The 15,483-nt window shown below is 42.3% G+C and overlaps 2 protein-coding genes across 4 annotated transcripts in view; one reads left to right on the plus strand and one right to left on the minus strand.

Annotated features, from left to right (window-relative positions):
- The first annotated feature begins 862 nt into the window (after positions 1-862).
- On the plus strand, positions 863-10,281 carry LOC134172068 (poly(U)-specific endoribonuclease-B-like). The gene is made up of 7 exons (XM_062634841.1): positions 863-1,195; positions 5,943-6,042; positions 6,534-6,630; positions 8,260-8,381; positions 8,468-8,580; positions 9,208-9,361; positions 9,783-10,281. The coding sequence occupies exons 1-7, from the start codon at positions 1,185-1,187 to the stop codon at positions 10,038-10,040; spliced, it is 855 nt and encodes a 284-aa protein (XP_062490825.1). The 5' UTR covers positions 863-1,184; the 3' UTR covers positions 10,041-10,281.
- Positions 10,282-11,713: 1,432 nt separating this feature from the next.
- LOC134172070 (lactosylceramide 4-alpha-galactosyltransferase-like) overlaps positions 11,714-15,483 on the minus strand; it is a 28,378-nt gene continuing 24,608 nt past the window's right edge. For 2 of the 3 annotated variants that reach the window (XM_062634845.1, XM_062634843.1), the window contains exon 2: positions 11,714-13,228. In XM_062634845.1, coding sequence (XP_062490829.1) covers positions 12,119-13,177 — 1,059 coding nt within the window. In that variant the 5' untranslated portion in view covers positions 13,178-13,228 and the 3' untranslated portion in view covers positions 11,714-12,118. Of the gene's footprint in view, positions 13,229-15,128; position 15,483 lie in introns of those variants that run through there. The other variant, XM_062634844.1, reaches the window with a different exon arrangement.

Raw genomic sequence — 15,483 nt, forward strand, 5'->3', positions numbered from 1 at the left:
CAGTTTTGAGATACATAAGTATCCCCTACCAACGTAAGAAGGAATCTTCACTTTTAAGTGTTTTAAGTGAGCTAGCTGTGTGTTTTGTCCCCTGTACATTTCCATGTGTCAGGTATCTCCACTACTGGGAGCTTTGTTTGGCTCTAATATGATTCTTTGAAGGCTACATGGACCAGAAGTACACAACCATTTCTATAACTGGTGGCCTAACATCAAACCATTTTGGCTTCTGTGTATGCATATACAGTTTAAATCTAAAGCTATGGTTTTCTGAAATTAATAGCTATGAAGAACAGAATTTTAAAATTATAAAACAAAAATAAGCATTCAACCACCTGAAGGTTAGTTTAGCCATATGATGAATGCATGCATCCCAGGACAGGTACTGGAGTGGGTACCTCCACTTGCCAGCACCTGCCACCACTTGCTTCCAGTGGTACATGCAAAGTGCTGCCTTTATACACTATTTCCTGATTATAATACTTCCAAATATTTACAAGGTTGTAACTAGCAATTTAAGCTGTAAATAAACAAGCATAAATTGTTTTTCTTCCCCACCTGTAATGTTTGCAACCTCTGTTTATTATCATCTTCCTTTTTATTGGCAAATAATAACTGTAGGTAGAACAGCAAGTCAAGAATGGCCTTGTCCATTTCAGTCAAGGCTTTCAGACTTGCAGTGTTTATTTCAGGGCCAAAATTCTTCCAGCCATCTAAAAATCTGCTAATAAATAATCCAGACATAATGCTGTGACTCATGTCTGAAGTTCATACAAGGATCTCAAAACTGTATCTGAAAACCCAGGTGGAGAAGGTGGTGGCCACCATGTGTCTCTCTGCCATCACCTTCTGTTTTCTTTTCCATACTGATTGCCTGCAGTGATAAAATTAAGCAGGAGCCTGATAGTGGTGGCTCTGACTTCCTGGTTTGTGCATGCTTGCGCTGAGAGAGGCATGAGATGTCGTTTTGTCCTTACACTGTATGTCTTATTGTGGGGTTTGGCACCTCCTGCCTCTCCCTTGCGTTCCTGAGCTGCCTGTCAGTCTGAGTGACAGTCCTCAGCTAGCAAACGGAGTATAAAAGGGAGACAGCTCTATGCTTTGTACTACCAGGAGGATTTCTGAGCTTCCAGTTGCCTTATCCCTTTTCAGTGTGTTTGCTGAGAGAATAACTCATTCCTGTCATGGCTAATGGGTAAGAGAAAATCATACTAATGCTTCTCTAATGCAAAGGGCAGTGGGGATGGGATATATTGTTCTGGTAGATGCGTAAAAGGGAGTTACATGAAATGCAGCACAGCAGTAACCCCACTTCCTCTTTCCATTCTATTTCACCAACTCAGATTACGAAATGGGAGAGAAGTGAAACATAAGCTGCTTTAGCTAAATTAAGTTCATGCTGAGATCAGATTTTGCTTAAACATAGCTGATAACATAGAATTGGTTCTCCAAACATGCCTTCCCAGGGCTCTGACAAAGTGTTTGCCCAGTAACTGCCTACCCTGTTTTTGTCCATAGACAACATTTTTCTTCCCACCTACAAAATCTGTATTATTTGTCCTTTGCTATTTCATCTACCAGCTTTAAACTAAGAAAAATATCACTAGACTCAAGTAAAAGACATATACACTGGCATAAGAGGAAAATCAAGATAATTGTTTGTATCTTCTATTAACCATATAAGCTGACGCATGTATTTCACAACATTTGAACCAATTTTTTTAAAATGGTTGGGAACTTCCTATAAATGGCCGCTCACCAGGCTTTCCAAATGCTTTTCTTCTCTATGCCACGATTAAAGGCTTTTTAAAATTGGATGATGTTCAAAGGATCGCTGAAGGTAAATTTGCTTTAGAGATGTTAAATCAAACCTTCTTTGAAGGGCTTCATCTGACCCATTTGCAAGACATGTTTTTCTTGCTTTGACACTGTTGACTTGCTCACATGATTTGCCACTGACCTTTTAATTCTCTTCATGTCTTGAGTCATTTCTGATTTATAGCAATAAAAGACTTCTTGGGGCATTGTTTTGCATAGAATGAAGGTTTCATAGAAGAAAATAACTTGGACGAAGCAGACACACCATGTGAATGTTTCACTCAAAAGCTGCAACAAAATGGAGATGTTAGATTCTTTTGCTCTAGCCACATTGCTGGTGCAATGGAGTTACTATTGCAAAGAGCCTCCCAAAAAAGTTTTCTCATCTCTTACAAGTGCAGACTTAGTGTTCTTGTTGTTGGGTGGTTTGTGCACATAAGCACATCTAAGCAAGTCTTCAACTGAATAAAATCCAATTGGACAGACTTGCAAAGAAATAATTTATCCCCTAATTTATCCAGCATAGATCTAACAACTGAGAGATTTCAGCACAGGGAGAGGATTGAGAATTAATGATAAAAATCTCTGGTTTGAGTCATACATGTAATTGTATGGAAGAGCAGAGAGTAAATACACAGTACTCTTTCCCAAGAAGATGTTACCTAAATGCTGTGTGTCATGGGTTTGCATGAAGGTGTTTGGCCGCTTCTGTTTGAAGTTGTTTCACCTCTTACATGTAAGCTAAGTTTATGGACATTTTTAAAAGAAAGACTGTCCAGAAAGAGTTTTTACAAGATGAGTATGTAAGCCACTGAGTAAGTTCTTTGCTTTGGCAGGGATACAGTTTTTTTATTTCAGTCTGAAGTTACAATGTGTACAGGACCTCTGCTCTGGGAACTAAAGGGGCAACAAAAAGGAGAGGAAAAGTTCATGATGATAGTGTGATAGCACCCAGCAGAGAAGAAGGAGAGAAAAGGCTTTTTATTTTATAATATTAAGTGACTATAGAGGTTTGGGACACATTTTCTGAATGCAGGAATACATTTAGTAGAAGTATACTTATTAAACAAATATGAGGCTTGAAATCTGTAGGTATGCTTTTGCTATAACCCTCTCCTGAGTAGACACCTTGAGCTTCCCTCCATAAGCTCATGCAATATTCCATAACATTTCTAGAGGAGGAAAGATCAAACAGGGCCTTGTAGGCTTTATGAAAACAGGACAAATCTGCCAAGAGCAATTAATGAGCAGTAGGTGTTGAAGGAATGATAGATTTCCTGTATAGGTGGCTTTTACCAAAATACATACATACTAAAATATATGTACATAAAATACTATGTATTTTGAACAAAATATATATATTTAAAAAAAAACCCAACAACAAAAACACCCCACCCCAAAATAAACAACTGACATTGCCCCCAATGTTTCACATACCTTGCATGTTCATTAGACAGCAGGCTCCTATCCGCCACTGGTAGTTACTTCCAAAGTAAAAACTGTATTAAACATGACATGGTGGCACTCCAATAGCTAGAATAAGCCTGATGCAGAGGAATAGACAGCAGGAGGGTCCAGAGCACAAGAGAAAAGTGATCCAATAAAATTAGGTCAGTCCGAGGTAACATGAATGTAGACATGATGTTTGAAAAACATCTCCAGTCCTATTCTGTGAATTTGCCGATCCTGTTCATGGGACTTCAGCTGAGCTGGTGAGATGAACAGTTTTCTGCTTAGTGTGGATTTGTAAGCTCTTTTGAGAAGGAACGGCTCTTCTCGAGACTTTGGAAAGAATGAATGGCTGAAAATGCTGCTGTTCGTGGCTTCTGTGGTACAGCTTGAGGCTAACTCCACATGAAGTTGAGAAGGTGCCTCGTTTGGGCTGCATAGCCAGTATCGATAATGTGATGCCACAAGCCACACTTCTGCAGTATAAGCAGAGCCTGGGGTTTGGGCAAGGGCTGAATATGGCTCCTCTGTGCCAGCCTCCTTCTGCTCCACTGTAAGATCCATGCAAGTACTTGTTCCAACCCAAAATCTTCCTTCATATTCATGTTTAACCCTAACAACAAACATATCCTTTGGCTCCCATATACTAGAATTTTTAGTCCTTTTCCTTTTTTCAGGTATTGACACCTATTCAAGCCCAGTTCGAAATTCAAGTGAGCCTTGTAGATTTCCCATCAACAACGATCTCAAAGTATCACAGAACCTGAGCAAAACCAGCCTGTCGGTGCCTCCAGCATAGCTGAGGTACATGACGGCTCACATTCCAGTACAGGCAGGCTGAGTTGTGGCAGATGAAGTAGTTATGGTTGTCTGCCCCACCCTTCTGTAGGAGGTTTCTTTCCCCACTCTAATACTGCATATAATATAAAACCACATATGTTCATATGCTCCTCAGCTGCTGCATCTTATCATCTGGTCCATTAATGTCAGCTGGCTGCTTTTGACTCTTACCTCAGGGATGTGAATTCCTGCAGGCAACAAGCTCTCAAGTAGCCAAGCGCAGATTGCTTATGCTTTTCAGGAGCTTCTAACCTTAGGCTGTATGAGTTCCATCCCACAGTCACACAGACAATTCCAGGGAAAAAGGATTGCTCAATAATGGAAGGAGAAGAGGAGAGGAAGTCTCAGTTCTACAGGCACAGTTTGATAGTTTCTGGTTCTGTTTCTTTCGATATACAGCTTAGACCAGTAGTTTCTGAGCCAGCCGTGAAGTGCAGTCCAGGACAAGAGAATTCTCATAACATCTTGCTGTACTCCTCCCCCCATTTGATTAATGCCCTCTTTTCTGCTCTGACTTCTGCTGCTTCACTGCCAGTAATGGGCAGGTGCCCACCTAGCTGGCTTTTTGCTCTTCCTGGCTCTCAAGCTGCTCACATCAAGGCTGGCACATCAGAAGACTCTCAGCTTACCACAATATTTGTTTGCTCTTTTCTGCTAAAAAGCATGGAATTTGCCACTGGCAGGAGGATGCAGCAAGCCTCTCCATCCTGGCCAGAGCACAAGGAGAAGATGTAACAGTAACTACTTAGGAGGTTCAGAGTTGGGCTTGAAAGTGCCTTGGTTCAGTCTGGGAGAATCAGTTAAAATCATGGCAAGTTGCCCAAATGATTATTTGAAAGAAATGCCCATTGTTGACAAATGTTGGCACATTTTTTTCTATACTTGGCATCTACTTTGGAGGAGGAATACAAAATCATCAAGCAATCCTTCTCTGGGCATCAGTGCATGTGCTGGTTTGTAATGGATTAATTGAACTGTGAGTCATTTGAAAATTAATCTACTTCTCTTTCTTCTTCACTCTGTTCTTTGTCTTGGTCTTATGTATTAGTTTAGACTTAATGCCCTTGAAACTGGAGGTACTTTTGGGTGGTTCATCACAATAATAACCCTTCCTAATCTTACTGATGGACAGACTTCTGAAAACTATAAGCTATTATGCAGGATAAAATTCTATTAAAATGAGGAAAGGACCAGCCTGGGTAGGTTTGTATGTGCATCAGAGATCAGCGCATGAGAGAATTTTATTGTATGCAGACCCTGTGTTTAAAATGAGTCTTGGTCACACTTCATCATTAACTTTTTGCTGGGATAACCACGCATATGGGTGAAGGAAAGTGTCTCTAGCATGGGGTCTTGCAGGAAGGTAGGAAGGGTGTATAAAAGATTGCTGCTAGAAAACATAGAATGCTTTGCTTCCTGTGCTTCCTGTTCTGTTGTGTAGTGTTGCTACACGTTGATAACAGTCTCCTGCTTGCTTTACACTGCTTGTTTGTACATAGAATGCTCCTGAATGAAACACCACCACCATCCTCATATTTATTTCAGTGCATGGAAAACTGCAGGAAGGCTTATTAGCAAAAATTTTGTTAAAAAGGACTCTAAAATAACCTGAGGGAAGGCTCAAGTTTTCTTACAGCTTACCTGCATTCTTTAGATAGGAGCATGAACCGTGAGCTCTATGTTTTTTAGAGCAGCACTGACAGGAAGGTGGGGGGAGAAGAGAAAGCTCTCCTGATGTCAAGCTGAAATCCAGAACACAGAGTGACATCAGAAGATGCTAGAAGTAATTTACAGAAATAATAGCACACATCTTTTTTCACTGTATTTCTTGACAGGGAAGCCCTAAATCATGAACTTTCTACAATTTTCAATGAGTTGTGGGATATGGATGTTAACCGCCTTATGCCTGGAAAAGACTACACAATTGATTTGCAGGTAACCAATTGCTAAGTCACATAAGGGTTAAGGGCAATATGGTACTATAGGAAAAGGTGTTGGCAAAACATCATTTTGCCCGTGCTTTATCATTTCCATTAAATGCATAGGCAGGATTTCCTAATAATGGGAGAGGGAACAGTACAGAGAACACATTAATGATCCATGCTACCTGGGCGTTGGTTCCAAGTGGAAAAGTCTTTCAGGTGTCTGTCTTGGGTCCTGTAATATATCTTTATATATTATAAATATATTTTTAACTTGGGTCCTATTTATATCTCTATCAGTGGCCTGGAGGAGAAGATGGAGTGCAACCTTTCCAATTATGCAGATGATGGCAAACTGTGGTGTTGAAATTTCATAGGAAGACAATTCCTAACAAAGAATCCCAAAAGCATTATGGGGTTTGTTTTGGTTATTATAAAGGCAGGCACTGTCTCCTCTAAGGACATCTTACTTCTTTCATTGTCTTACTCTAATGTTTCTCCTAGGGAAAAGCAGGTGCTGCACAGCAAGGTGACAGTGCAGCGAGACGTCTGTTTCACAACGTAAATGAAGAACACCTGAAGAGCATAAAAACTTTTGCAAGTGAGATTCTTTTGTTAATGATGTAAATCATTAACATTCTTGTTAATGTAAAATGTAGAAGTAACATTCTTTTGTTAATGATGGAAATGACATGAAGAATCTATGTTGGGTTTTAAGTGTTTGCTAATATATAACATCCTATTTAATTTAGATGGTGATGAGGATCAGGCCTTATGTAATTTGAAAGTACTTAGAATCATAGAATCAGAATAGTTAGGGTTGGAAAGAACTTTAAGATCATCAAGTTCCAACCCCCTTGCCGTGGGCAGGGACACCTCACACTAAACCATATCACCCAAGGCTTCGTCCAGCCTGGTCTTGAATACTTCCAGGGATGGAGCATTCCCAGCCTCCCTGGGCAACCCATTCCAGTGCCTCACCACCCTTACAGGAAAGAATTTCCTCCTTATAGCCAATCTAAACTTCCCCTGTGTAAGTTTTAACCCATTACCCCTTTTCCTATCACTACAGTCCCTAATGAAGAGTCCCTCCCCAGCATCCCTATAGGCCCCCTCCAGATACTGGAAGGCTGCTATGAGGTCTCCACACAGCCTTCTCTTCTCCAGGCTGAACAGCCCCAACTTTCTCAGCTTTTCTTCATACGGGAGGTGCTCCAGTTCCCACAACATTTGCATGGATGTTACCTGTAGCCTCAGGCAAAACATCCTTGTCCTTAGCCAGATCTAAATTTCTCTGTGGTTCTTCCACTACAAAGTGAAATGGAAGAGAGTCTTACCATTGCTTTGATGTTATTCTGGGTATTGATAAAGATGTCAGTCATCTTTTCTCCTTTGCTCACAGCTTCTAGCCCTTTCAGATAACACAAAGTCCACAGCTACTGCTTGCATCTCTGTGGAAGGTTATACTTCAAGCATGTCTATGAATGCATGTTTCCTTCCCTGATTTTCTTTTCTCCAGATAGAGTTACTTTAATCAAACAGCCAGCATAATGGGGAGCACTGGTTTTCTCTGTTTCCCCCCACTCCTCTCTGAGCCACACAATCCTGTCCTTAAGTGAGGGCAGCTCTGGTACTCAGCAAACCTTACACCAAGTTCCTTCAGCTCACTAACTTGGCAGGGAATTACTTAGGTTTTTGACCTCATGTACTTTTCTATCAGTTTGGTGTGATGAGCATGAGTAGATGAAGTGATGGCAGGGAGCAAAAGGGGTGAAAAGGAGAAAATTAACCCATTTGCTCAGTGGCCACATGCCCAAGCTCAAGCCATCTCGTATAGGTTTATGCTGTATTATTCCTCTCCTGAACTAAGGCTCACAAAGCCTCCCACCAGCTTAGTTCAAATCTGTAAGCTTGTCTGTAATTTTGGTGGCCAGATATAAGGTCATTACTGCTTCAGCACCTGGTTCCATAAAGAAGATCAATAGTGAGCTGTTTATCTTAAAAAGAAGTCCAGCAGTGTTCTAGCCTGTAGTCACTCCCAGACTTACACCTAACAATGTACCCAAGAATGAAACTTGACAAATAAAGCAGCATTGTTCTCTAAGGCCTGTCAAGGCATATTATGTGGCATCTTTCCATTATGGCACTCTCCAGTGTCTGGATCACAGGTACTATTAAGCCTTCATTCATCAGAATGAGCATGCTGAAAGTTTCTCTTTTTTTTTTGCAGCCTTTATTTCCTTATTGGACAACTATGAGACATCAACTGGTGTAGCAGAAGTAGTGACTCCAGAAGAAATAGCTGAAAACAATCGTTTTCTTGATGCTATCTTAGCGACAAAAGTAATGAAAGTGAGTAACACAGACATTTTTAAGTCACTAAAAACACTGAATTAAAAGCTAAACTGTTGCATGTATCCTGGTATTCTATCCTTCAGCTAGCTCATGAATATCTGCTTAAAAAAAACCTAGCAAAGCCAAACGTTGCCGATTTCAAACATCAGCTCTATGACATCTGGTTCCAGCTCTACCCCAGGAAAAGAGGAGACAGGTATGTTGAATGGATATGGCCCTTGCTAATCTCTCCACTTCTCTGATTTAGGTAAATATATAAGCCAAACTGCTGTCTGTTACACAAAGGACTGAAAGACAGCCTCAGGTGTTCATTGCTCCCACAGAGATTGTGTTTAAAGACTTACTGATACTAGGAGTACTGACCCTTGGGGTACACAACTGGTGAATTGCCTCCAGCTGCACTTTATGTCCCTAATCACAGGCCTTCAACCACAGACATATATTCATTCATCCATCCACCTTTCAGCCTACCACATCATCCACTTTTCTAATCTGTACTTTATCAGTTTGTCTATGAATCTGTTATGGGAGACAGTGCCAGAAGCCCTGCTAAAATCTGGGTAAGCAGCAGTGATGCATCTGTGGCACTTACTAGCAACCTTCATAATCCAATTAAGACGTTGTGGCTAGATTTTATTGCAATATTTGTGCAAAGTAAGAAAGAAAACCTAACAAATCCAGACAGATAAAAAAACTACTCATAAATCAGCCTAACCAAGCTTGTACATCTTACCTTTCACCTATGCCCGTCTGAATTATTTAAATGTTTAAACAGTGCGAGAGACCTATATATAAATAAACCTTATTCTTTGGTTTATTACAGCCCTGATTCTTGTGGTTTTGAACATGTTTTTGTTGGAGAAACGAGGCGTGGTAAACAGATATTAGGTCTGCACAACTGGGTGCAATTTTACCTTCAGGAAAAGCGCAACCAAATCGATTACAAGGGATATGTCACTCGGAAGAACAAAACCAGGGTAAGAACAAGCAGGGTGCCTTTGCAAGTAAGACAAATGGATATGGAGATAAAAGCTGTGGCAATGAATCAAGGCACAGCAATGCCATCATAGGCTCAAGTGTTTTGAACCTGATTTGCCCAGGTGTATATAAGAAGAAATATGAGCATGCCCTCAGGTCTAGCTTCTTTTTTGTTTTGTAAACCCTATTTTAAAAAGTAGTAATGGTGGTTACAGAACCACAACACTGCTGAAACTTAACTGAGATAAATGATCACACATTCTCCAGAAGACAGGGAGAAGGCTGTGCTCCAGCTATAACACCCTGGCAAAGCAAGGATGACTGAATCTCACACTGCTCTCAAAAATCTTGAGTCAGAAATTCTATCTGCCTGGCTGCAGCTGTTTCAGAAATAATTCATTGTTCTATTTGTGCTTTCAGCCTGACAAAGATGACCAAGTTTTGAGCATCCAGTTCAGCTGGAAGGGCTCAGTCAAGCCAATTGGAAGCACCTTTATTGGTGTCAGCCCGGAGTTTGAATTTGCCCTTTACACCATCATTTTCCTGCTGTCTGAAGGAAACGTCACACGTGAAACAGTGATGATAGAGGAATACAAGCTACAGATAGTTGTTTGCCGCCATGGTCACCACATTGGAACAGCATATCCAGTACTCCTCAACACTGGTAGTGAAGACTAGTACCTAGAGTGATCAGGCAACATTTTTTGGGGGGGTGGGGAAAGAGGAGAAGGAAAAGGAATAGGGACCAAATAGCAGAGTAAGTTGAGGTGTTGCTTTATACAACTGATTTTGAGTAAAAATTGATGACTCATTTGCTTTTGGTCTGCAATGGAGTGTTTAATCAACAGTGTGCCATGGCTCAGTGTCTGACAAGTCTTGAGACATATTTCTGCTCATATTAAAAGCTGGATCAAACTTACATCAGCCTTTCTTTATGCATGATAACCCTATACTTTTAAACAGATAATGGAATTTAGGGAAAGGTCATATTAAAATTGATACATATTTCTCTTATTTGTTAGCTACTGCATATCTGAAAAAGAAATAATCACACATTGCTTACATGTTGCCTTCCGACAGGAACTTTGATTTGGCACAAACAGAACCAGACGTTCTTTTCTTCTCATTTAATACAACATTAATTTCAAATGCATTTTTACAATTACAGTGCCTTGGACACATAGGAAATGCTTTCAGCTGTGAGAATGGTCATCAGATCCATCAGATCAACAGCAGGTCTATCACTGCATCAGCTTTGCCCAGGTTTTGTAGAAGCCACAGCCAGCTTTATCTCACCTAACTTTAAAAGTCCATGGTACAGGCACTTGTGTTCCCATTACAGGCAGCAATGCCTGAAGTCACTTACCTGCTTGTGTAACCTGCATAAGCGTTAGATGAATGTCCATACATAATCCATTTACTAGATCCCCAGTGACAGTAATGAGATCACTGAGGACACCTGGTCCTAGTCCTGGACCTGGTCACTGGTCCTTCTGCTTATGTGGACATGCCTGCCTCTGTTTTTCCACAATGTGTTCAATATTCAAGTGAAAAGGAATGTAATGCTTTTCCTTCCCATAGCAATGCAGAAAAAGGCATATACTGACACCCTCAGTGTGTCAAGGACTGGTTAGATATGCACATCCCACAAGATTTTTTTCAACAAAGCAAGGATCTTTCGTCACACTGGTAAAAACTGCTTTTGTCTGTCTGTTTTCCTGAAGAGGACCAGAAAAATTGGCCTATTGCTGTGGAATGTAAAACAGTAGGAAAAAATCAGGCTGAGAAAGTTGGGGCTGTTCAGCCTGGAGAAGAGAAGGCTGCGTGAAGACCTCATAGCAGCTTTTCAGTATCTGAAGGGGGTCTGTATGGATGCTGGGGAGGGACTCTTCACTAGGGACTGTAGTGACAGGACAAGGGGTAATGGGTTCAAACTTAAACAGGGGAAGTATAAATCAGATATAATGAAGAAATTCTTTACTGTTAGGGTGCTGAGGCACTAGAATGGGTTGCCTAGGGAAGTTGTGAATGCTCCAATCCCTGGCAGTGTTCAAGGCCAGGTTAGACAGAGCATTGGGTGGCATGGTTTAGTGGGAGGTGTCCCTGCCCATGGCAGGGGCGTTGGAACTTGATGATCTTAAGGTCCTTTCCAACCCTAACTATTCTATGATTCTATGATTCTATGAAATAAAGTACCTTTGGAAAACAGGAAAGACTTTACACAGACCCCTGCAGGGATTTAAAATGTTTTCCCTTTCTTTAAGAATTTTTCATATACTCCCCATATACTTCATCAGCCGTAGGAGGCTTTACCACTCATGGGATTTGGTCCTAAGCTACAGTAACCCATGTCCTATAGCACAGCCTGGCATTTATTTACATACTTAGAAACATTACAGAGAACAAGCCAAGGGTTCCTACAGCTGTTGAAACTACAGAGAGGCTTTTGAGGTATAATACACAAGAGGAACAATGAGATAACAGCAATAGACCAGCAACTGATAGGCACTGATGAACAAATTCACCTTTCTCTGCAGCACCAAGAGCTACTGAAGTGCAAAAGAGTCCAAAATAAGGTTCTGGTTCATTTGAAGCACGTAGGGTCTGAGGCAGATATTGGAAATGGTACAAAATCACTGAGCTGTCACATGGAATACCTGCTCTGTGGAAGGTGAAAGGCACTGAGTGTCCTTCAGGTTGGAGAACTTCCCTGCAGCCAAAGGTCCACAGGTCATACCGCAGGCCCTGGCTGCTCTTCAAGAGTCCTTCTTCACCTTTGCATATGTAGCAGGGCAGAACTGAGAATACAGTTGAGCCAGCAAAGCCTGGGATGTGATCTCTAACCTTGTCCCATGGCTCAGTTTATTCCATACATGCACTGCATAGGTGTTTTCAAGGAGCTTGTGAAGCACTGAGGGGCTGATGGCTTCAAATAACTTCTTCCAGTCCTGCCAGGGAATGGGATAAAAGGCTTCTGAGGGAAGAGCACTCACACCTTTACAGCTCATAGTGCTCTGGATATTACTGATGGAGCACCACTTCTTAAACACACGTGTTAGGAGACCTGGCCCCTGGTGCGCCCAGATCCAGCCATTGTAATTGTCTACGAAGTCCTGCATGCAAAGCTCTATGTACCCATGCTTGGGTTTAAAGGACAGAAAAGCCCCATTCAGCACATCTTGAGACTGAATACCAAGGGCATTGGTGAGGTTCTTCAAGTTCTTAAGCACAATGAAGTCTGTGTCCAGGTAGATGCCACCAAATTTCCACATGATGGCAATTCTGCAGGCATCGGACAGGACAGGTAAGAAATAAGGCTCCCAGCGCTGCTGAGCCTGCAAGTACCACTTTGCCAGAGGTGTTCCAGAGAAAAGCTCTGTCAAGTCCAGGGGCTGGATTTCCACATTGGGGAAGCAGCTCAGCAATGAGAAGCCCCAGTGTTTGGGTAACGAGGCGTTCCTGTTTGCCAAGCCCTTCATGAGCACCACGACCCTTGTCCCAGGGTGCGTCCTCGCTGCTGACTCCACAGAGCACATGAACAGGTAACTTGGGTCAGTTCGCTCCGATGTCTCCACAAAAAACACATTCCCTGGGGAAGGAGGGGGCCCACTGGCAGTAGGATGGGGAAGGGAAGGCAAAACCAGTTCACACCTGCTTTGTGTAGGCAAGCTGTAGAGCTGGCTCTCAGCGTCCTCTCCAGTTCTCCAGTAGAACATGACAGAAGCAAAGAACAAAAAGGAAACGGTGAGGATAGACAGAGCCCCGAGCCTGTGGCTGAGCAGCACTGTGGTCAGTTTTGGCAGGCAGTTGGACATGCTGGACAGTCTTGCTCCAGCCAGAGCCTACTCTCCCAAGACAGTCGTGATCTGAAGAGGAGAAAAGAAGAAAAAGGCACTGACAGAAAAGGCAGCAGACCACGGACAGCCTCTGGACAACACCACGGCACAGCAGAACTCTCCTTCTGCCACCTCAGGGCAGCATGCCTAAATTATGCCTTTTGGTCATTTCTGAAACAGTCTCCTGGCTTCTCCATATTGTCACAGGGCCTTCAGATCTCACATCAGAAACTACTGCCCATCTTTGTGTCCCCATGTTTCAAACATAAAATACAAGTCTCTCTTTCCTGTGTGTCACAAACCCAGACTGATCCTCAGTTCTGTCCATGTATGTTACCCATGTAAGTTGTGCTTGCTGCTTGGAAGGACATATGGCATTTGATGCACAAATGTCATGCCTTCATGTTGGTGCACAACAAACTGGGAACACCATTAGAGGCTTTATCTATCATCTAGAATTTCAGGTTATTCTGTACATGAGACAAATATGCAAAAAACCCTAGGACAAGGAAATAGGAATGAACCTGATGAATATTCCTGGAGCTCTGTCAACAGCTATTGTGTGGATCTGCTGCCCCGATGAAAACTTCTCATTATGGTATTTTTCTCCTGATACACAAGCTGCCTGTTCCACAGCCAAACAAAAATACCAAACCCCCAGTTCTGTCAGTTCATATCAAGAGCCCTCAGCTTCCCAGGCTGTTGATCCAGCAGTTGCTGACTTTCAAAAACAACCGCCTGCCCCTACATAGAGCCTGGCCCATTTTTCATGGCACTGTAGGGTAGCAAAATGGATGAATAATGGGAGGGGAATTGATAGAAAGCAGCAGCAGCTTTGAAGGCAGATGCAGACAGTAAGGATAAGAACTGACTAGGTAGACAGAGTTTCTAGGCTGCTTCCCAACCCTACTCCCCTGCCAAGTCCTCATTTCTACCTCCTCTGGTAGGTAGTGCTGTCTAACCAAATGGTCACCAACCCAGGATGAAAAGGCCATGCTGACTGTGACCTGTGGAATTGCCAGGTGATGGATATGCAATCCCACCTCCACCCTATCCTTACTTTCTCTCTTTGACAGCAACAACAAAAAAAAGAAGTCATTCTAGCTACATTCTCAGCATTAGCATCAGTATTTCGGCCCTTGCCTTCCCTTAAAGTGAAGGAAAACAGAACCAGCACCTCCTGGGCGCACCACTGCAGCCCCAAAGATCAGTGCACAAAAGCACATGAAGAAGCAGCAAGGCATTTAGGATGAGACGAAACAGCTTCAAGTTGTACCAGAGGAGGTTTAGACTGGTTATCAGGAAATATTTATTCACTTAAAGGATTGTCAAGCATTGGAACAAGCTGCCCAGGAAAATAGTTAAGTCGCTATGCCGGAAGACATGTAGAGGTGGCATTTAGGGATGTGGTTTTGTGATGTACTTGGCAATGCTAGGTTTACAGTTGGACCTGATGATCTTAAATGTCCTTTCCAACCTAAATAATTCTATGATTTTTCCTGCCTCCCTCTGCTCCATCTCCAGATCCCCATAATCCAGAACAGAGAGCTTCAGGATACAGCAAAAGCTTTAATCAACCAATTGTAACCAAACAGACAGGAAAGAGAACCAAGCTGGCACAATCCATTTGTCATTCACCCCTAGGTACTGTGGCTGGGTGACACACTGAACAATCCATATAGCCAGAAAATGGCTTGTCAGCCACACTGGGAGGTTTCCAGTGCAACAGCACACAGCCACCACTCTCCCTTCAAAAGGCAGTGGGGCTTGGGGGACAGAGAAGAGGCAGCCAGTACACAAATCATCAGGTCTGGATTTGCGGAACGCTTTTTTCTCCTGAAGAAAAACACCAGCATGTGCTGTGAGTGTTACAGGCAGGAAAAAAAAAAAACATAAAACAAAGAAAACAAAATACTGTTTTTTTACATACCCATTTCTCCCTCCACACCACAACTGTGGTAAATCATGTAAATCATTTTTAGCTTGATAAGCTGTAGAAGAGAAAGGAGGTACAGGCTGGAGGGGACAGAGTCTTTGCTGTAGAGGAAGCAGGAAAGAGTGGCGCTAACGGTGATCAAGCTGCAAGGTTACATGCATATTTTTAGTAAGAGCAAGAACGTCTACTACAATACACTCAGAAATCCTCTTACCCGCTTTTGCAGTGGATAAGAGGACATTTTAGACGCTGCATTAGCCAGTCCATCTATTTCACAAAACAAACGCAGGAAATGTGGCTCTCTACCTTCCTCTGAAATTACAAGTCCCATTGCACAGAAACTGCAAAT

This window comes from Pezoporus occidentalis, unplaced genomic scaffold, assembly GCF_034315485.1.
Source record: "Pezoporus occidentalis ecotype Australia unplaced genomic scaffold, CSIRO_AGI_Poc_V1 ctg44, whole genome shotgun sequence".
In the NCBI taxonomy this organism is placed as follows: Eukaryota; Metazoa; Chordata; class Aves; order Psittaciformes; family Psittacidae; genus Pezoporus; species Pezoporus occidentalis.